At 40.4% G+C, this 22,866-nt stretch overlaps 1 protein-coding gene across 1 annotated transcript in view; it reads right to left on the bottom strand.

Moving 5' to 3' along the window:
- Window positions 1–9,788: 9,788 nt before the first annotated feature.
- LOC128652491 (uncharacterized) overlaps window positions 9,789–22,866 on the bottom strand; it is a 112,404-nt gene continuing 99,326 nt past the window's right edge. The window contains exons 6-7 of the mRNA XM_053705427.1: window positions 9,989–11,328; window positions 9,789–9,812 (exon numbers count right to left, since the gene is read on the bottom strand). Coding sequence (XP_053561402.1) covers window positions 9,789–9,812; window positions 9,989–11,328 — 1,364 coding nt within the window. The remainder of the gene's footprint in view (window positions 9,813–9,988; window positions 11,329–22,866) is intronic.

Here is a 22,866-nt window from a genome sequence, read left to right as displayed (position 1 = left end):
CATTTTGTATTGTCACTGGATGATCTTTAAAATGTTTAGATGTTTGTGCACACTTTAAACATAAGTGCAATGGGGGTATTGCCATGGCTTTTGAACACAAAGAACAAGGTCTATCTGAAGACTCAGACATGTTTGACAGACTCCGAGAACACTAAAATGTTGAAAAAAATACTTTTTGAAAAAACGTTACTGTCTCTTTAAATAATAAAAAGGCACACACTTTTTACCAAATCATCAAAAAAACATCCGATCTTAACAAAATTTTCACCACATGATCCTCATGCCCTGAAATGATTTCACACAAGTTTTCAAAACGTTTAACCCCTTAATGCCCAAACCGGAGGAAAATGAGTAAAATAACCGGTTTAACCCACTACAGTACTCTGCCAGTCTTTGCCGTGGCTTTACCTTCCTTTAGGGTTATTTTCAGGTGTAAATGAAGCCTCCCTGAAGTCCTCCTGTACTCTGAAGGCTCTGCACATGAAGCTGCGTGGAGCTGTGTTCCAAATTAACTGCGCAATTTAGGCGCGAAAATGAGGCTTCCTCCTTCTCACTCTAGAGATAAGGGGCCTTTCTGAGTCAAAATAGCTGTCTATTACAATGCCAGGCGTAAAAAATACCCCAAAAAGTGTTTGCAAACGCTTAACAACGTTCAATAACATCAGATTACCCAAATAAAGGAATCGATTAGCCCATCAAAGTGTCTGTCAGTATTAAGCCCTTAAGTGAAGCCCTCTTTCTGTACTGTGTCTGAGAAAATGGCTTACCTCCCTCATGGTATATCTGTCAGTTTTCTAGCACTACCAGGTCTTGTAAGAAATATGACTGAAACATACCTCAAGCAGAATAAGCCTGCAACTGTTCCCCCCAACTGAAGTTCTCCTGTACTCAACAGTCCTGCGTGGGAACAGCAATGGATTTTAGTTACAACATGCTAAAATCTTTTTCCTCTCAGCAGAATCTTCATCACTTTCTGCTGCAGAGTAAATAGTACAAACCGGCACTATTTTAAAATAACAAACTCTTGATTGAAGAAGTAAAGCTACCAATCTAAGACCACATACTCTTTACCATCCCCGTGGAGATGCTACTAGTTAGAGCGGCAAAGAGAATGACTGGGGGTGTGGAGCCTGAGGGGAGCTATATGGACAGCTTTGCGGTGTGCTCTCTTTGCCATTTCCTGTAGGGAATAAGAATATCCCACAAGTAAGGATGAATCCGTGGACTGAATACACCAAGTAAGAGAAAACTACAACTCCAGTGATCCACCGCGACATGTGTTGTAAATTTCCCGAAGTTCTATGGGTGTAGTTGGCAGACGCTATTAGGAGACCGGTCTCACGTGATTATCAGGAAGAGCTTTCAGACTGGAAATCAGCTGCGTGAGACAGCTGGTATGAGGATGGCAGAGGTAGCTGGCATAAATGTAAGAGAGCACGGGCACACTTGGTGAGGATGATGATGTGATTTCTACACAGACCGTCTGAGTGATACAAAGGGACCGTAAGTGCCAAGCTGAGGAAAGGACAGCTATTAGTGCTAGTCTAAAAGACAAAACTGTTTTTCCCCCTCCCAGATAATCTCCTTTTTCTGTACCAACTGATTATTATAGATGTCTTTTAGACTAGCACTAATAGCTGTCCTTTCCTCAGCTTGGTACTTACGGTCCCTTTGTATCACTCAGACGGTCTGTGTAGAAATCACATCATCATCCTCACCAAGTGTGCCCGTGCTCTCTTACTTTTATGCCAGCTACCTCTGCCATCCTCATACCAGCTGTCTCACGCAGCTGATTTCCAGTCTGAAAGCTCTTCCTGATAATCACGTGACACCGGTCTCCTAATAGCGTCTGCCAACTACACCCATAGCACTTCCGGAAATTTACAACACACGTCGCGGTGGATCACTGGAGTTGTAGTTTTTTTTTTAAACCCAATAGCTACGCAGACATAAGTATTCCGAAAATGTACGTTGTATACACCACACTGGTATATGTTGTTCTACAAGAATGCTAACCATGTGTAAAGGAAACAAAGGGAAGCAAAGCGTTACAATGTAAATGCCACAACATATTTTGAATAGTTCACATACAGTAACGATTTTTTTCCATTCATGTCTTTACTTTTGGTTTGAGCGGATATTTTAGTAAAAATTATATAAAGACAACCATTTCCTCTCCATCATACTTCTGCTGCTCGTAAGCGTGTGGGTGTGTTTGTGCAGACACAACGTTCTGCTGAAAGGAAGTGAGAGGAGATAGTGTGAGGGGGTGCCATATGAGTGTGTCACTGAACTAAATGAAATGAGCGTGCAGGGACGAAAGGATCCTGTACTAGTGCTGCAGTGCGAGCTTTTGGGAGACGTCAGAGAAGGAGGAGTCAGGTTGCCATTTCAAAACGGCCAGATGAGATCTAGTAAGTGTATTTTCTGCCAAAGTTTATTTAGATGAAAATTGGGCTAGAGTTTGATGTAAAGATTGTTAATTAACTAATCTAAATAAGTAACAGTAATTTTTGGGTTGACTGTCCCTTTAATAACGTCAAATATAGCATAAAAAATTAAATGATTAGCATGTTGAAGCAAAAGAACAATGATAGACAAATCAGAATCTTCTATCTGCCAAACGTACTACTATAGGGATAGTAGTACGTTTGGCAAGAGTGGAAATAGCCCCATCAACTTTAGGACTTTTTGCCCAAACTCTAAATTAGCCATAGGTAAAGGATACAACTTCTTAAACCTAGAATTAGGATTAAAAGAAGAGCCAGGCTTAGACTATTCTTTAGTAATCATATCAGAGATAGCATCTGGAATAAGAAAAACCTCAGGAGTAACCGCAGGAGGTTTAAAAACAGTATTTAAACATTTACTGGCTTTGTTAACAAGAGGACTAGACTCTTTAATACCCAAAGTAACCAAAACTTCCTTCAACAAAGAAGTAATATATTCAATCTTAAACAGATAGGAAGATTTGTCAATTTTAGTATCTGATTCAGGATCCTCTGAACCAGAGAGATCCTCATCAGCAGAGGATACTTCAGTATGTTGTCGGTCAAAACAAGTTTCATCAGAATTATGAGAAGCTTTAAAAGACCTTTTATTATTTATTTGAAGGCGGAATAGCAGACATAGCCTTTTCTATAGCTGCAGCAATATAATTCTTTACATCTGCAGGAATATCAGGTACATTAGATGTTAAAGGAACAACAGACAATGTATTTGGACTAATAGAAACATTAATAGCATGCAACAGCTTATCATGACAAATGCCACATAACTGAGCTAAAGAAATAACATCAGCATGTTTACAACAAACACACTTAGCTTTGGTAGAACTGTGTTCAGACAGCATGGTTCCTAAAGTAACATCAGAGGCAGGATAAGTATAAGACATCTTGCAAAATGTAAAAAGAAAAAATTAACATTTAAACAAAATATACAATGTCCTCGTATAGCAGTTTCAGGAATGGGAAAAAATGCTTATGCTAAAAAACAGAATTTATACTTACCTGATAAATTACTTTCTCCAACGGTGTGTCCGGTCCACGGCGTCATCCATAACTTGTGGGAATATTCTCTTCCCCAACAGGAAATGGCAAAGAGCACAGCAAAAGCTGTCCATATAGCCCCTCCCAGGCTCCGCCCCCCCAGTCATTCGACCGACGGTTAGGAGAAAAAAAAGGAGAAACTATAGGGTGCCGTGGTGACTGTAGTGTATAGAGAAAGAAATTTTTCAAATCTGATTAAAAAACCAGGGCGGGCCGTGGACCGGACACACCGTTGGAGAAAGTAATTTATCAGGTAAGCATAAATTCTGTTTTGCCCAACATTGGTGTGTCCGGTCCACGGCGTCATCCATAACTTGTGGGAACCAATACCAAAGCTTTAGGACACGGATGAAGGGAGGGAGCAAATCAGGTTACCTAAACAGAAGGCACCACGGCTTGCAAAACCTTTCTCCCAAAAATAGCCTCCGAAGAAGCATAAGTATCAAATTTGTAGAATTTGGCAAAAGTGTGCAGAGAAGACCAAGTCACTGCCTTACATATCTGATCAACAGAAGCCTCGTTCTTGAAGGCCCATGTGGAAGCCACAGCCCTAGTAGAGTGAGCTGTGATTCGTTCAGGAGGCTGCCGTCCGGCAGTCTTATAAGCCAATCGGATGATGCTTTTCAGCCAGAAAGAAAGAGAGGTAGCAGTAGCTTTTTGTCCTCTCCTCTTACCAGAATAAACGACAAACAAAGAAGAAGTTTGTCTGAAATCCTTTGTTGCTTCTAAATAGAACTTTAAAGCACGGACTACATCTAAATTGTGTAACAAACGTTCCTTCTTTGAAACTGGATTCGGACACAAAGAAGGAACAACTATTTCCTGGTTAATATTCTTGTTGGAAACAACTTTTGGAAGAAAACCAGGCTTGGTACGCAAAACAACCTTATCTGAATGGAACACCAGATAGGGTGGATTACACTGCAAAGCAGATAATTCAGAAACTCTTCTAGCAGAAGAAATAGCAACCAAAAACAGAACTTTCCAAGATAGTAACTTGATATCTATGGAATGTAAGGGTTCAAACGGAACCCCTTGAAGAACTGAAAGAACTAAATTTAGACTCCAGGGAGGAGTCAAGGGTCTGTAAACAGGCTTGATTCTGACCAAAGCCTGTACAAAAGCTTGTACATCTGGCACAGCTGCCAGTCGTTTGTGTAACAAGACAGATAAAGCAGAAAGCTGTCCTTTTAGAGAACTCGCTGACAATCCCTTATCCAAACCTTCTTGGAGAAAGGAGAGGATCTTAGGAATTTTAATCTTACTCCAGGAGAATCCCTTGGATTCACACCAACAGATATATCTTTTCCATATTTTATGGTAAATCTTTCTAGTCACAGGTTTTCTGGCTTGGACCAGAGTATCTATCACTGAATCTGAAAACCCACGCTTGGATAAAATCAAACGTTCAATTTCCAAGCAGCCAGCTGCAGAGAAACTAGATTTGGATGTTCGAATGGACCTTGTACTAGAAGATCCTGTCTCAAAGGTAGCTTCCATGGTGGAGCCGATGACATATTCACCAGGTCTGCATACCAAGTCCTGCGCGGCTACGCAGGAGCTATCAGAATCACTGAGGCCTTCTCCTGTTTGATCCTGGCTACAAGCCTGGGAAGGAGAGGGAACGGTGGAAACGCATAAGCTAGGTTGAACGACCAAGGCGCCACTAATGCCTCCACTAGAGTCGCCTTGGGATCCCTGGATCTGGACCCGTAGCAAGGAACCTTGAAGTTCTGACAAGACGCCATCAGATCCATGTCTGGAATGCCCCATAATTGAGTCAACTGGGCAAACACCTCCGGGTGGAGTTCCCACTCCCCCGGATGGAAAGTCTGACGATAATCCGCCTCCCAGTTGTCTACTCCTGGGATGTGGATTGCAGATAGGTGGCAGGAGTGATCCTCCGCCCATTTGATGATTTTGGATACCTCTCTCATCGCCAAGGAACTCCTTGTTCCCCCCCCTGATGGTTGATATAAGCTACAGTCGTCATGTTGTCTGACTGGAATCTTATGAATCCGGCCTTCACTAGTTGAGACCAAGCCCGGAGAGCATTGAATATCGCTCTCAGTTCCAGGATGTTGATCGGGAGAAGAGACTCTTCCCGAGACCATAAACCCTGAGCTTTCAGGGAATCCCAGACCGCGCCCCAGCCTAATAGACTGGCGTCGGTCGTGACAATGATCCACTCTGGTCTGCGGAAACTCATTCCCTGAGACAGGTGATCCTGGGACAACCACCAACGGAGTGAGTCTCTGGTCATCTGGTCTACTTGAATCTTTGGAGACAAGTCTGTATAGTCCCCATTCCACTGCTTGAGCATGCACAGTTGTAATGGTCTTAGATGAATTAGAGCAAAAGGAACTATGTCCATTGCTGCAACCATCAACCCTACTACTTCCATGCACTGAGCTATGGAAGGCTGCAGAATAGAGTGAAGAACTTGACAAGCGTTTAGAAGCTTTGACTTTCTGACTTCTGTCAGGAAGATCTTCATTTCTAAAGAATCTATTATTGTTCCTAAAAAGGGAACTCTTGTCGACTGAGACAGGGAACTCTTTTCTACGTTCACCTTCCACCCGTGAGATCTGAGAAAGGCTAGAACAATGTCTGTATGAGCCTTTGCTTTGGAAAGAGACGACGCTTGGATTAGAATGTCGTCCAGATAAGGTGCCACTGCAATACCCCTTGGTCTTAGAACCGCTAGAAGGGACCCGAGCACCTTTGTGAAAATTCTTGGAGCAGTGGCTAGTCCGAATGAGAGAGCCACGAACTGATAATGTTTGTCCAGAAAGGCGAACCTTAGGAACTGATGATGATCTTTGTGGATAGGAATATGTAGATTCGCATCCTTTAAATCCACGGTAGTCATAAATTGACCCTCCTGGATTGTAGGTAAAATTGTTCGAATGGTTTCCATTTTGAACGATGGAACTCTGAGAAATTTGTTAAGAATTTTTAAATCCAGAATTGGTCTGAAAGTTCCCTCTTTTTTGGGAACTACAAACAGATTTGAGTAAAACCCCTGACATTGTTCCACAGTTGGAACTGGGTGTATCACTCCCATCTTTAACAGGTCTTCTACACAATGTAAGAATGCCTGTCTCTTTATTTGGTTTGAAGATAAGTGAGACATGTGGAACCTTCCCCTTGGGGGTAGTTCCTTGAATTCTAGAAGATAACCCTGAGAGACTATTTCTAGTGCCCAGGGATCCTGAACATCTCTTGCCCAAGCCTGAGCAAAGAGAGAGAGTCTGCCCCCTACTAGATCCGGTCCCGGATCGGGGGCTACCCCTTCATGCTGTTTTGGCAGCAGCAGGCTTCTTGGCCTGTTTACCCTTGTTCCAACCTTGCATTGGTTTCCAAGCTGGTTTAGTCTGGGAAGCATTACCCTCTTGTCTAGAGGCTGCAGAGTTGGAAGCCGGTCCGTTCCTGAAATTGCGAAAGGAACGAAAATTGGACTTATTCTTAGCCTTGAAAGGTCTATCTTGTGGGAGGGCATGGCCCTTTCCCCCAGTGATGTCTGAAATAATCTCTTTCAATTCTGGCCCAAAAAGGGTCTTACCCTTGAAAGGGATATTAAGCAATTTTGTCTTGGAAGATCCATCCGCCGACCAAGACTTTAGCCAGAGCGCTCTGCGCGTCACAATTGCAAACCCTGAATTTTTCGCCACTAACCTCGCTAACTGCAAAGCGGCGTCTAAAATAAAGGAATTAGCTAACTTAAGTGCGTGAATTCTGTCCATGACTTCCTCATACGGAGTCTCTCTACTGAGCGACTTTTCCAGTTCCTCGAACCAGAACCACGCCACTGTAGTGACAGGAATAATGCACGAAATAGGTTGAAGGAGGTAACCTTGCTGTACAAAAATCTTTTTAAGCAAAACCTCCAATTTTTAATCCATAGGATCTTTGAAAGCACAATTGTCCTCAATGGGAATGGTCGTGCGCTTCGCTAGTGTAGAAACCGCCCCCTCGACCTTAGGGACTGTTTGCCATAAGTCCTTCCTGGGGTCGACCATAGGGAACAATTTCTTAAATATAGGAGGAGGGACAAAAGGTATGCCTGGCTTCTCCCACTCCTTTTTCACTATGTCCGCCACCCGTTTAGGTATCGGAAAAGCATCAGGGTGCACCGGGACCTCTAGGAACTTGTCCATCTTGCACAATTTTTCTGGGATGACCAGATTGTCACAATCATCCAGAGTAGATAGCACCTCCTTTAGTAATGCGCGGAGATGCTCTAATTTAAATTTAAATGTAACAACATCAGGTTCTGCCTGCTGAGAAATTCTTCCTGTATCAGAAATTTCTCCATCTGACAAACCCTCCCTCACTGCCACTTCAGACTGGTGTGAGGGTATGACAGAAAAATTATCATCAGCGCCCTCCTGCTCTACAGTGTTTAAAACAGAGCAATCGCGCTTTCTCTGAAATGCTGGCATTTTGGATAAAATATTAGCTATGGAGTTATCCATTACTGCGTCAATTGTTGCATAGTAACAAGCATTGGCGCGCTAGAAGTACTAGGGGTCGCCTGCGCGGGCATAACTGGTATAGACACAGAAGGAGATGATGTAGAACTATCTCTACTTCCTTCATCTGAGGAATCATCCTGGGCAACCTTACAATTTGTGACAGTACTGTCCTTACTATGTTTGGACGCTATGGCACAATTATCACATATATTTGAAGGGGGAACCACATTGGCTTCCATACATACAGAACATGATCTATCTGAAGGTACAGACATGTTAAACAGGCTTAAACTGGTTAATAAAGCACAAAAACCGTTTTAAAACAAAACCGTTACTGTCTCTTTAAATGTTAAACAGGGCACACTTTATTACTGAATATGTGAAAAACTATGAAGGAATTATCCAATCTTTACCAAATTTTCACCACAGTGTCTTAATGCATTCAAAATATTGCAGCCCAATTTTCAAGCTGTTAACCCTTAAAATGTGGAAACCGGAGCCGTTTGCAATTTTAACCCCACTACAGTCCCAGCCACAGCCTTTGTTGCGACTTCACCAATCCCAGGGGGGTATACGATACCAATTCAAGCCTTCTAGGAACGTTTTCAGTGGATACCAGACCCTCACACATGCAGCTGCATGCACTGTACTCAAAAGTAACTGCGCAATAATGGCGCAAAAATGAGGCTCTGCCTACTATAGTGAAAGGCCCTTCCTGACTGGGAAGGTGTCTAAACTAGTGCCTGGCGATAAAAACGTTCCCCAAACAATAAAAGTGTGAAAATTACTTCAAACTTTCAAAAATAACTTAATTAAACAATCGATTTAGCCCTTAAGAGTGTCCACCAGTTAATAGCCCATAATAAGCCCTTTATTCTTTCTAAGTCTAAGAAAATGGCTTACCGATCCCCATGAGTGAAAAATGACAGCCTTCCAGCATTACACAGTCTTGTTAGAAAAATGGCTAGTCATACCTTGAGCAGAAAAGTCTGCAAACTGTTCCCCCCAACTGAAGTTCTCTCAGCTCAACAGTCCTGCGTGGGAACAGCAATTGATTTTAGTTACTGCTGCTAAAATCATACTCCTCTTTTAAACAGAACTCTTCATCTCTTTCTGTTTCAGAGTAAATAGTACATACCAGCACTATTTAAAAATAACAAACTCTTGATAGAAGAATAAAAAACTACAACTAAACACCACAAACTCCTCACCATCCCCGAGGAGATGCTACTTGTTCAGAGCGGCAAAGAGAATGACTGGGGGGGCGGAGCCTGGGAGGGGCTATATGGACAGCTTTTGCTGTGCTCTTTGCCATTTCCTGTTGGGGAAGAGAATATTCCCACAAGTTATGGATGACGCCGTGGACCGGACACACCAATGTTGGAGAAAAATATGCAAAAAGGAAAGCATCATAGCTCTCTATAATATAAAGACAGCAAGAAGCATTAAAGGAAGAGGGGTCATATAACAAAAATGTTGGCGCCAAGTGGTGGCCAGGTGTTGTATTCCCAACAGATTTAGATTTTAAGTTAGCTGAAGTGTTCAATGTTGAGCCTTTTTTTCCCCTGTGCTTGTAACTTTATATTGGATACATAAAATCCAGTAGATTGTATAAATGGATTTGTGTATACATCTTACAAAGTGCAGATAGTTTATATAATATTTTGTGTGCTCTATTGTTTGTTTATTTTAATTTAAAATGTCTATGTAGTACGGTATTAAGAGTTAACAGCAAACTTTGTGTTTGATCCAGAGGATATTCTCACACACACTTAATATGCACTTCCTGAATAAGGACAGATATAGGTACTAAAATACAACGTGTTATTGTTGATCTGGCATCACTGAAGAACTCTAGTAAATTACATTTCTGCAAACTTGGTAAACAGTCTTCATCAAGGGTTTGAAACACTATACATTATCATGGACAAAAAAAAAAAAAAAAAAAGTATTGTTACTCACCAAATAAGGTCTTTGATAATTTTTGTTACATAAGCCTACTGACCAATCAGCATTCAACTGAGGTAAGCTGGCTGTTGTTGAGTAAGAGTTATAATTTTTCATATATTTAGATTCCAGACTTGAAACATCTGGAATAAGAGGTTCAATCATAGTTCTGTGCCTCTTTAACTTTGATAAACACATAAAGTCATCACCTGCAACTCTTTTAGCTCTGTATGACATTGGTGAATTGATAAGGGCACTCAAAGTTTGAGAAACATGTGTTTGTGTAATTAAGTTTATATTTCTTCCCTTATGCAAAGTCCGCTGCTGTGGATCTTGTAAAACTAACTTCCTATACACCGCTTCAAAAGAACTTTCATAAGTTAAACAGTTCTTTGCAGGACTTTTCACTACAGGAAACGAAGAAAAAGAATGCCTTCTTTTCAGAGTTCTTTGCATTTCTTTTGGCTCCTCTGCTTTTTCCATGCTGTTTAGCCATTTCTGAACCTTTAAAATTCTTTCATTTTTCTGCTGCCTTTGGTTCAGCCAGGGAAGAGAGGGTAGGTTTGATGGAGATCTACCAGTTTGGCTGTTTTCTGTTAGAGCCACTAATGAAGTATGTGGATTGGAAGGGTTGGAAGACAAAAAGTCACATTTGATTGAACCTTTTGGCCTAGTTGATACAGTGCTTGGATTACAAATGAAAGTTTTCTCTGGGGACAGAGTAAATGTTTGAGATAAAACAGAAACTTGGAGATTTTCAGTCTTTGCATTTTTAAACTTTGGCGTCACATTAGTGTATCTAGAATGTATGCCATTTTCTCCAGATTCTGCTATGCCAGAATTGTGCAGAACATGTGTCTCTACCAGTTTCTTTGTCTTTAAATTTATAGTACAAAGTGACTTTCCATCGTCGGCTTTCAGGGAAGTCAGCCTTCTCACATTTTTTGCCTTGTGAATTTCTCTCTTGAGGTTCAACTTTTGTTTCTTAGCACACCAAACATGACGTCTGTAGTATCTCAGTATATTTGTGGCAGCCTGCTTCTTACATGGGATTTCCATCAGTCTGCTGAGATATTCGATCTTTTGTGGATAAAAATTGGCAAAACTGACATTCCAGGAGTCTGAAAAATTAGAATCTTCATCATCTGCAAACTCGTGATCTGTTTCATACCTCTCTTTACAAGCTGCAGTCTGTTCAGATGAGCCTGTACAATCTAGAGATCTAGATTTGTGGTGTCTGCCAAAAAATCTTTTAACTTGGGAGGAAATGGAGACTTTCAAAGGAGACATAATAGAATATTCAGCTTTAGGGCTTATAGGTTCCAGCTCTTCCAAACAATCTTTTTTGCTGGCATCTAGAAATGGAAACATTTTCCATTAAAAAAGACACAAAAAAACTAAATTAAAAGCTCTAACCTAATTGGCACTTTATGAATCAAACTAGTTAATGTGTGGTCTGATTTGTATTTTTCCCATTTAATCTGTATGAAACATACAAAGTTATACCCCTGTAACTTCTACATTATATTTAACAAGCAGAAAATCTATAATGGAGGTTAAACCAAATTTACCCAAATGTCTACATATTGGCTTAGCTGCCTCGCTTTTAAACCCCCCCATTTCAAGTGGACATAAGACATCAGCCGTTTCTGTCAACTACCACCTATGTTAATAATTTATTTTGAGGTGGTGAGAATCCACAAGTCCATTATGGATTCCTGTCCACTAGAAGGAGGAAATGATTCCAAAAACCTCTAAGAGTATTCTATCCCTCCCACCTCACTGATAAGCCAGTTCAACGTGTAGCCAAGTAAGGAGAAGCAGAAAGGAAGGAAAGAACAGGGAAATGAAGAGCAAAATTAGAACTGCCGTCAGAAAAAACCCCTAACTAAAAATAACTAGGGAGAGCCTCGTGGACTCTCACCACCTCGAAAAAAATTAATTTATCATCAGGTAAGAATAAATTTTGTTTTCTTTTGTAAGGTGGTGGGAGTGCTACCAAAAGCCCCTTCCAAAGAAGCAAAAACATAAAAATGGTAGCATTTAGTAAAAGTATGTAGGGATGACCATGTTGCTGCCTTGCAAATTTGTTCTACTGAAGCCCAGGAAGTGGAAACTGATCTGGTAGAGTGAGAAGTAACAAACTTTGGGGGGGGGGGGAGACTTCGCCCTCCTCCAAGCAAACCTTGTGGATTAAAACCTTTAACCACAAAGCCAAAGTAAATAGCATAGCCATCTGACCCTTGTATGGACCTGCAAAATTAATAAAGAATGTAGAGGATTGGCTACAATCCTTAGTAGCCTGAGGATAGAACTTTAGAGCTCTAACTACAGGCAAATTATGTAAAATCCTTTACTTAGGCCCCACTATTTCGAAATTGATATTATACGGAGGATACAACTTGATAAAAAAATATAAATTAGTTCTAAACACCGCCTTATCTTGATAGAAAAATAGATAAGGAGGATCACAAGAAAGTGAAGACAATTTGGAGACTCTTGGCTGAAGAAATAGCTAAGAGAAACAATACCTTCCAAGACAGAAGCTGAATGTAAATAGAATGCATAGGTTTAAATGGGCAAACGTGCAAGACCCTTAAAACTAAATTAAAGTTCCATGGAGGAGAAATCAGCGTAACTGGTTTCAGTCTGACTAAAGCTTGAACAAAACTATGATCATCATGAAGTTTACCAATCTTTTTATATCAAATTGAAAGAGCAGACATTGACCCTTTAATGAGCTAGCAGATAAACCCTTGTCTAAACCTTCTTGCAAAAATTGCAGAATTCTAGGAATTCCTAAAGAATGCCAATTAAAACTATTTTTCACAGCAAGAGAGAAAAACTTTTCAAATCTTGTAATAGATCTTCCCCATGACAGGCTTTCTAGCCAGAATGAAAGCATTTATGACACACTCTGAGAAACTTTGTTGTTTAAAGGACCATTCAATGCAGTAGAATTACATAATTAACAAGTACATAATAAAAAGACAACGCAAAAGCACTTACTCTGAATTTTAAATAAGCAGTAGCTTTTTGTTTGACAAATTTATTTTTTCTCCCATTTTCCAGCCCCCTGTATCATGTTACAGACATCAGTCCATCACAGACTAGTATACGTATACCCTGTGAGCTTGTGCAAATGCTCAGTATGACCTTGTTCCCCAGAAAGTGTTTATATAAAAAGAGTGCAAAATTTGATAATGGAAGTAAATTGGAAAGTGTCCTAAAACTGCATGCTCTATCTGAATCATAAAAGTTTATTTTGACTTGAGAGTCCCTTTAAATATTATGCGTTCAATCTCCAAGACATAAAGTTGAGAGTCAAGATTTTTATGATAAAATGGACTTTGAGCTAAAAAGGCGTGACGAAGTAACCACAGAGGAGAGCTGGGCATTTGAATTAAGCACCCAAACCAAGTTCTGCAAGGCCAAGCTGACGCTATTAGAATTACTCATGATAGCTCCTGCTTTATTCGAGCTATCACTCTTGGAAGCAGAACACATGGGAGGAAATATGCAAGCCAGGTGAAAAGACCAAGGAGCTGTTAGAGCATCTACCATGTCCACTTGAGGATCTATGGATATTGCAAAATATATCTGGGAAGCTTCTTGTTTTTATTTGAGAAGCCATCAAGTCTATCATTGTAAGACTGATAATTTGATTAAAGACATCTGCATGAAGAAACCATTTCCCTGGATGAAGGGATTGGCAATGGAGAAAATCTGCTTCCCAGTTCACTCCTGTAATGTGAATTGCAGAAACGATACAACCATTGTTCTCTACCCAATTGAGTATTCAAGATACCTCCTTCATCGCTAGACAACTGTGAGTTCTCCTTAATGATTGCTATATGCCGTGACACTATCTGATTGAAATTGAAGATTTAACTCTTCAGAAGAGGCCAGCTCTGGAAAGCCCTAAAGATTGCCCAGTGCTCTAGCACATTTATTGGTAACCTTGCCTACTGAGGAATCCAAACTCCCTGCGCTATTCTGGATCCCCAAACTGTGCCCCAACCTGAAAGAAAGACTTGTGTCTGTCGTAATTATTGTCCAGGAATGATGAAGAAAGGAAGACCCCAGAGAAATAGACTGGTGATTTGTTCACCATGAAAGAGGCACCTTGTTAAAGGATCCAACAGAATCCTCTGAGAAAATTGGTTATAATCAATTGATCTGTTAAGGAAAGAGTAATAGAAATTGAATCTATAATAATCACTCCCAGAAATTACACCCTGGTCTGTGGAGATAGCTCTTTGGAACATTGATTCTCCAACCATGTTATTAAAGAAATAATAAAAGATTGTTAGTATGAGAAATTGCTAAAGGTAAAGATTGAACTTGAACCAAGATATCGTCCAGGTAAGGCGCCACAGATATACCCTAAGCTCCGATTACGGATAACAGAGTTCCCAGAACTTTTGTAAAAATTCTGGGAGCAGTAGCCAGACCAAATGGTAGTGCAACAAATTGGAAATATTTGTCCAGATAAGCAAACCTGAGAAACTGAAAATGCTACCAAACAAGCTCCATTTCCACCAGTCACTGTAGAAATAATAGCCTCTAGACCAGGACCAAATAATATCTAACCCTGAAAAGGAAGAGTCAAAAGTCTGCTCTTAGAAGCCATGTCAACTGACCATGATTTCATTCACAATGCCCTTCCATTCAAAATGGCTAGAGACATGTTCTTGGCATTAATTCTGATAATGTCAACGATTGCATCACAAATTAATGCATTAGCCGACCTAATCAGATATAAGCAAGGATGGAAATCCTTGTCCATAGAGTCATCTGAAATTCGATCAGGCAAAGATCACACCCTAGAGTAGAAGCAGAGACACAGGCAATACTAAAAGACTATCTGAATAAAAGATCTGCTTGCTAAAAAGCCTTTCTATGACCTCTGCTACAGGAAAAACTTCAGGAGCCTTAGTACCATGCTTGAAATTAGATTAGAATCCTGTACTCCCAATGTACATAATACTTCCTTCAGTAGAGTACAAAGGTGTTCCAACTTAAACATGAAAAAAGATAAATCTGAGTCCTGATCAGTAACAGATTCTTGCTCATCAGAATTATATTATCCTTCAGAAGAAAAAAATTGAGGAAACAGAGTCTGAATCTTTCAGAATATCTGTAGAAGTTTTACCCTTAAGTGAAAGATTTTGGAAAGACAAATCCATTATAAGCTGATTGCCAGATTTAGACTTTTTGCACTTGCTTGAAAAAACCTATATCCACAACCAACAGACACTCATCTACTAGTAAATTATATAGCCAAACCAGTACTGCTATATTGTAGATCCATAAGAGGAGGCAAAAGACAAGTCCCTGTGATCACTATGGAAGGTTTGTGACATTTCCCATGAGGTGAAAAACAGAGTCACAAACCATACCGCATATACATCTCTCTGACAAACACTGTACTCTGAGGGGGAAAACGAGTCTCAAAATTGACTGAAAGACCCTCTCTCTAAAGAATCAAATGCACATCTTCATTCTTTGATTACCTCCAGCGGAGGCAAGACAAGACTAAGGTACCTGTGAGGTGGGAGGGGTTTATAGAGCTCTTGGGATTTGGGAATCTTTGCCTCCTCCTAGTTGTAAGTAATAGTGATTCCCAGGAGTAATGGATCGTGGACTCTCACCACCTGTATAAAATCTGAGAAAACAGGTTTCCTTTTACAGGTACTGAAGACTGGAGAACCCCACACTGGCAAAATCAATAAAAAGTTTAGACAAAAGAAATTTAAATATGTATACAAAAATTAGATTATAAAAACAATAAGACGACAAAGAAAAAAAATATAGAATACTCCGTGGCCAGACTGTTAGCCTACAAACATTTGGCCGACCGATAATAGTCCGACAGACAAGTGGCTGTCAGATAATAGTCTGGCCACGAGATAGATGATTCGATAGATAAATAGATAGATTCGATAGATAGATAGATAATTCCCAGACAGAGAATTACAAGACATGCGGGCTGGGATCCATGGTTAGGTTCCCAGGGGTGGTTGTGGCGCCCGAAGCTCTGATTAGAACAGAGCACTCTGGAGTGTATCTGCTCTCGGCCGAACTCGGAACATGCTTCGGCATTCTGTCTGTCGGCCAAATGTCCGTCGGACAGAATGCTGTCGGCCAAATGTCCATCAGTATTTTGTCAGAGCACCAGACAAAGGACTGGGGCAGGAGCATAGAAGCGATAGGACTGAAACTTCCATATAGTAACAGCTCACTCATAGAGAGGGCAAAAAAATTTAAAATAACACACTATCAGGGAAATCCAAGAGGGACACATTAGCGTTCTTTCCATCAAAAGTAGAATAGAAGCCGAAAGCATGCTAAGCAGGAACGTTAGCACAACTCATTAACATGCTCAAAAACAAAATTTATGCTTACCTGATAAATTCCTTTCTTTCCTGGCAGGGAGAGTCCACAACTTGATTCCTTACTGTTGGAAAATACAACACCTGGCCACCAGGAGGAGGCAAAGACACCCCTGCCAAAGGCTTAAAAATCCTTCCCACTTCCCCCATCCCCCCCAGTCATTCGGCCGAGGGAACAAGGAAAAGTAGGAGAAACATCAGGGTATAAAGGTGCCAGAAGAAAAAAAAAAAGAAGAAGGAGCCGCACAAAAATTCTGAAGGGCGGGGTCGTAGACTCTCCCTGCCAGGAAAGAAAGGAATTTATCTGGTAAGCATAAATTTTGTTTTCTTTCCAAAGGCAGAGAGAGTCCACAACTTCATACCTTACTGTTGGGAAACAATACCAAGCTCCAGAGCACACAATGAATAACAGGAGGGCAAAAAGGAAAAATGCAGACCTTAATCTGAGGGCACCACAGCCTGCAACACCTTTCTCCTAAAAGCTGCTTCAGCCGAAGCAAACACATCAAATTTGTAAAATTTAGAAAAAGTATGTAAGGAGGACTAGGTAGCCGCCTTACAAATCTGATCCATAGAGGTTTCATTCTTAAAAGCCCAGGAAGAAGCAACTGCTCTAGTGGAATGAGCCGTTATTCTCTCAGGAGGCTGCTGTCCCGCTTTCTCATAAGCTAAGCGGATGACACTCCTTCAACCAGAAAGACAAGGAAGACGCAGTGGCCTTCTGGCCCTTATGACTACCCGCATAAACGACAAACAGAGATGAAGACTGTCTGAACTCCTTGGTATCCTGAAGGTAAAACTTCAAAGCACAAACCACATCCAGATTGTGAGGCAAACGTTCCTTCGCTGAAGAAGGATTGGGACACAAGGAAGGAACAACAATCTCTTGATTAATGTTATGATCTGACACCACCTTAGGAAGGAAACCTAACCTAGTATGTAAAACCGCATTATCGGCATGGAAAACAAGGTAAGGGGGTCACACTGTAAAGCCGGGGAGTCACACTGTAGAGACTCTGCAAGCAGAGGTAATGGTAACTGTTTAATGTCAACAATATGCATGGGCTCAAACGGAGTCTGCTGCAAAACACGAAGAACAAGATTGAGGCTCCAAGTCGGAGCCACAGGTCTAAACACAGGTCTGATCCTAGTCAGAGCCTTAACAAAGGACTGCACGTCCAGAAGCTCAGCTAATCTCTTTTGCAGTAAAACTGATAGGGCCGATATCTGTCCCTTCAGAGAGCTGGCAGACAGACCCTTCTCCAATCCATCTTAGAGAAAAGATAAAATTCTGGCAACCTTTACCTTATGCCAAGAAAAAACACGTTCCTCACACCAGTGCAGGTAAGTCCGCCACACCTTACGGTAGATGCACCGAGTAACCGGCTTGAATTAAAGTGTCTATGACACTATCAGAGAATCCTCTCTTGGCTAAGACTATACTTCAATCTCCATGCAGTCAGCCTCAGATAGTCTAGATTTTGATGAAGGAAGGGACCCTGTATCAGAAGGCCCCTGTGATACGGTAACCTCCACGGATGAGATGAGGACATTCTCACCAGACCTGGAAACCAGGTCCTTCGTGGCCAGGATGGAGCAATTAAATTATTAAGAGGGATATTGTGATATTAGAGTAATACCACAAATCCCCTATAGGAGGCGCTAATGACTCAGGGCAGAAAATAGTACTGAAATACAATCAAAAAACCCCTTTGGTGATACCAAAAATGTAAAAAAACCTATAAAACAATATATAAAAAATAAATGGTAAAATCTGTAAAATGTAAAATATAAAACATAAAATATAATGATAGAATAAAAAATATATATATGAGAATACAGACGTATCAATAGGTGAAATGGGAAAGATCCCAACTGAAGTCCAAATAAGTCCAAATAAATGGAAGTATAAATAGAAGGCAGCTCTCGGTCTTCACCCAAACGATGGTGTATCTTCAAAAAGAGGTTTCACTGCAAGGAAAACAGAAACAGAGGCGCCACATGTGTAGATCAATCAAAACAGACAATATCCAAGTTAGATGAGATACAGGATACTCACAAACGTGAAGGCACTCTCTTGTGCCTGTAGGAGCGGGCTGGTATTTAAACAGCAAACCAGCTAGCTGTACCAAGGGATCCCCGTCAGGATATCCTCGCAACAGTAATCCTTCACTAGATTGATTCCAGCAAAAAGGAAAAAATGTTCAGAGGGGAGGAAGGCTAAACAGCCTTATGGTTACTGGCAAGGGAAATGCCACACGAACACCAGATTTGTTTAAAAAGTATCAAGTATTTTATTTTACAAAAGATAAAAAATACCATCAATAACAAATTACAGCTTGGTGTATTTAATGGCAAATCTCCTTGTATATAGAGATAATAGCGACGCGTTTCTCAGGGAAGACCCTGTTTCATCAGGCTTGTATACTCTAGAACCATTTAAAACCCCTTTATATAGGGATCAGTAACCATATGTTTGCAATAAACCCTCCCCTTCCTTGACATAAACCAATGAAACCTTTTCTTTCCGAAAACTCCCACTTGTTGCCTTAATTAGAAGTTTATAATAGTTTTTCCTTTAGTATTATGTCCACTTGATCAATAATCTGTGAGCCCATATCCTAATGTGGTTATGTGTGATGTTAGATCTAGATCGTAATGTGTCGATTGTGAGATAATTAAAAGTGTATGAATGTAAACATACTTAATCGGTGATCGTTTTTTGACCAATTAAAAGCCTGCCTCTAGAGAAGCATTATGGTACTTGTAGTCACTGAAATTAGACGGTCAGAGAACAATTCACAATTAGGCAAATTCTATTTCCTTATAGTTCCGGTAGAGAGGTATGATGGTAATTGTAGTCATCAAACTAAGAGCACATGAACCAATTGGGTGTTTCAAATTGTACAAGCCTCCTAAAGCAGGCTTTTAATTGGTCAAAAAACGATCACCGATTAAGTATGTTTACATTCATACACTTTTAATTATCTCACAATCGACACATTACGATCTAGATCTAACATCACACATAACCACATTAGGATATGGGCTCACAGATTATTGATCAAGTGGACATAATACTAAAGGAAAAACTATTATAAACTTCTAATTAAGGCAACAAGTGGGAGTTTTCGGAAAGAAAAGGTTTCATTGGTTTATGTCAAGGAAGGGGAGGGTTTATTGCAAACATATGGTTACTGATCCCTATATAAAGGGGTTTTAAATGGTTCTAGAGTATACAAGCCTGATGAAACAGGGTCTTCCCTGAGAAACGCGTCGCTATTATCTCTATATACAAGGAGATTTGCCATTAAATACACCAAGCTGTAATTTGTTATTGATGGTATTTTTTATCTTTTGTAAAATAAAATACTTGATACTTTTTAAACAAATCTGGTGTTCGTGTGGCATTTCCCTTGCCAGTAACCATAAGGCTGTTTAGCCTTCCTCCCCTCTGAACATTTTTTCCTTTTTGCTGGAATCAATCTAGTGAAGGATTACTGTTGCGAGGATATCCTGACGGGGATCCCTTGGTACAGCTAGCTGGTTTGCTGTTTAAATACCAGCCCGCTCCTACAGGCACAAGAGAGTGCCTTCACGTTTGTGAGTATCCTGTATCTCATCTAACTTGGATATTGTCTGTTTTGATTGATCTACACATGTGGCGCCTCTGTTTCTGTTTTCCTTGCAGTGAAACCTCTTTTTGGAGCAATTAAATGCCTGCCCCTGCCTAATACGGGCCACTACCGAGGGAGAAGAGGCAATATAGGAAAGAGATATAGGAGTCTGAACCTCCATGGAACCGCTAGAGCTTCTATTAATTCTGCTTGAGGATCCCTCGATCTCGAGCCATACCTGGGTAGTTTGGCATTGAGATGAGAGGCCATGAGAGATCGATCTCTGGCATCCCCCACATGCTGCAAATCTCTGTTAACACCTCGGGTGGAGGAACCATTTCCCCGGGTGAAAGGATTGCCTGCTGAGGAAGTGTTTCCCAGTTCTCCACACCCGGGATGTGGATCGCTGACAGAATAAAGTTGTGGGCTTCTGCCCATTCTAAGATTTGAGACACCTCCCTCGTCGCTAAGGAACTTCTCGTTCCTCCCTGATGGTTGACATAGGCGACCAAAGTTATATTGTCTGACTGGAATCTGATATACTGGGTCGAACTCAAGTTGGAGCCAAGTTTTCAGTGCATTAAAGATTGCCCGGAGCTCCAAAATATTGATCGAAGTGTGGAGTCCAGAACCCCTGTGCCTTCCTGGCACCCCAAACAGCTCCCCAGCCAGAAAGACTGGCGTCCGTAGTCACAATCTCCCAAGACGGTCTCAAGAAGCACGTGACTAGAGACAGGTGATCTTGACAGAGTGTCAGAACTCAAAACAACGCTCAAATCTCAAATGCTGTTCCCAAAAGGTAAGTGTACCTCCTAACATCAAACCAAAATAGAAAAAGAACAAGGGGATATGGGAACGCGCTGTACAAAACAGCATATGAGAGGTAAAGAACTATATAAGGAATGTGGATTACACAAGAGTATAATAAAAAAGTTTATATTTGTTTATAATTGTATTACAATAAGCGATGCCGGCATCTGTTACAAAGTAAAATAATACAATTAAAATAGGATAAGAATCAACATAAAATATAAAACATCAGTGTGTAGTGCTGTAAGTAACTATAAAAAGATCCTTGATAAAGGCCTGACTAGGCTGAAACGCGTAGAAATTTGCTCATAACTTGTGAAATTAAGTAGTAGGTAAGGTGGTTGAGACCAACTCTAATTCACAGAGTTGTTTTTTCCTGGAAATACCATCATACCCATGATCTACTTTCTTCTGTCCAGCACTGGAATCTGAATAATATGGACACTGTTACAAACTTCACTTGCAATACAACTGCTTGACTTACATATGCGGTAGGTGCGGTGCATTGAGCCTCTTTAATATATGAATTGACTCTATATGCGTAATTCCCACCCATGACCCACATTTGTTAAAAGCAGTCTGATTCATTTTTACTTCAAAGAAACGAAGTCTGTCGTTGCTTATCATTACTCCTGCACTTTGACCTCCTGACCGGAACCGGTCCACAGCACGGGACATCCCGCAAATACGGCTGTGAATGTGTCTTTGAAATTTAACTCACAGTCATTGGATACAAGCCAGAAGATTCTTGCAATTTTTTCGCTGTTTTAAAAACAACGCAGAGGGAATTTTCCAAGTCATTCATATAAACAGCTGGATCAGACACTCTAATCACTGGCCTGATTGTGAAAGGACGGTAACATTGACTCTGTTTAAATTTTAACATTGTGTTACTTTGCAACATATTATTTTTATAGTTACTTACAGCACTACACACTGATGTTTTATATTTTATGTTGATTCTTATCCTATTTTAATTGTACTATTTTACTTTGTAACAGATGCCGGCATCGCTTATTGTAATACAATTATAAACAAATATAAACTTTTTTATTATACTCTTGTGTAATCCACATTCCTTATAGAGTGTCAGAACTCCCCTGCTCTAGGTCAAATAATGGGCTCATCCTCAAATCTCCACCTCCTTTCCTGTTATAAGCTCAGCTTACCTTCACACAGGTGCTTATTAATTTATCCTTTTTCCACAGGTGTATCCTGACTAACTATTCCTAAGCTCCTGGCATTCTGTTATATCCTGCAGTTTATGCCTATTCATCATCCTGTGACTTTATCTTTTGGGACTGTTTCTGTGATCCTTATAACTTGGTAAACGGATTGCCAACTGCTCTTATCTAAGGTTCATGACAGAAGCACATTTCAGCTTGTTTCTAATTATCAACTCTCTGGATTTACCAACTAGCTTGTGAGTAATCTATTTGCTTGTTATCCGATTCCTCATTTAAAACTAACTGTTCCTGCACTATTTCACAGGTTGTCAGTAAAACTTCATACCGGACAAAAACTCATCCCCTCTCTGCAACGGCTCACTGGCTGTACACAGCAGCTGTGCTTCTCACTCCCAGAGCTCTGCACACAAGTAACTGCAATCATCTTCGCTGAAATCAGCTGAACTCCTGCAAGCCTTATGTCTGTGTATCTGGCTCAAACTTGGTAACGCTTCTGATAAACGGTAAAACAATTTACTTACCTGCCTCTGAATATTGTACATAGTTTTGCAAACTGACTAATGAAAACGATGATAGCTTGAAATTAATCTTTATCTGATAAAGTTGTTCATTCAGCCTGTTTGTTCATCCTCAAAGTACTCACATGCTTACAGATCGTTTCTGATTCTTAAAGGTACAGGAGCACTGATACTTTATAACTCATACTAAAGTCACTTACATATAATCTACCTATTCTTGTCAGTAATAGGTTGTGAGTGTATGTGATACAAAATTATATTTCTATATTGAGTTGATCTAAGTATTATTTAAAAGATTATTGTTCAATAACTGATGAATCTGCAGCTGTGATCCATTAAGTTTAAAACAATTCATTATACAGCGCC

The sequence above is a fragment of the Bombina bombina genome, chromosome 3 (genome assembly GCF_027579735.1).
Source record: "Bombina bombina isolate aBomBom1 chromosome 3, aBomBom1.pri, whole genome shotgun sequence".
In the NCBI taxonomy this organism is placed as follows: Eukaryota; Metazoa; Chordata; class Amphibia; order Anura; family Bombinatoridae; genus Bombina; species Bombina bombina.
The sequence above is the reverse complement of the archived record's forward strand: the minus strand, read 5'-3'. Positions and strand labels throughout refer to the sequence as shown.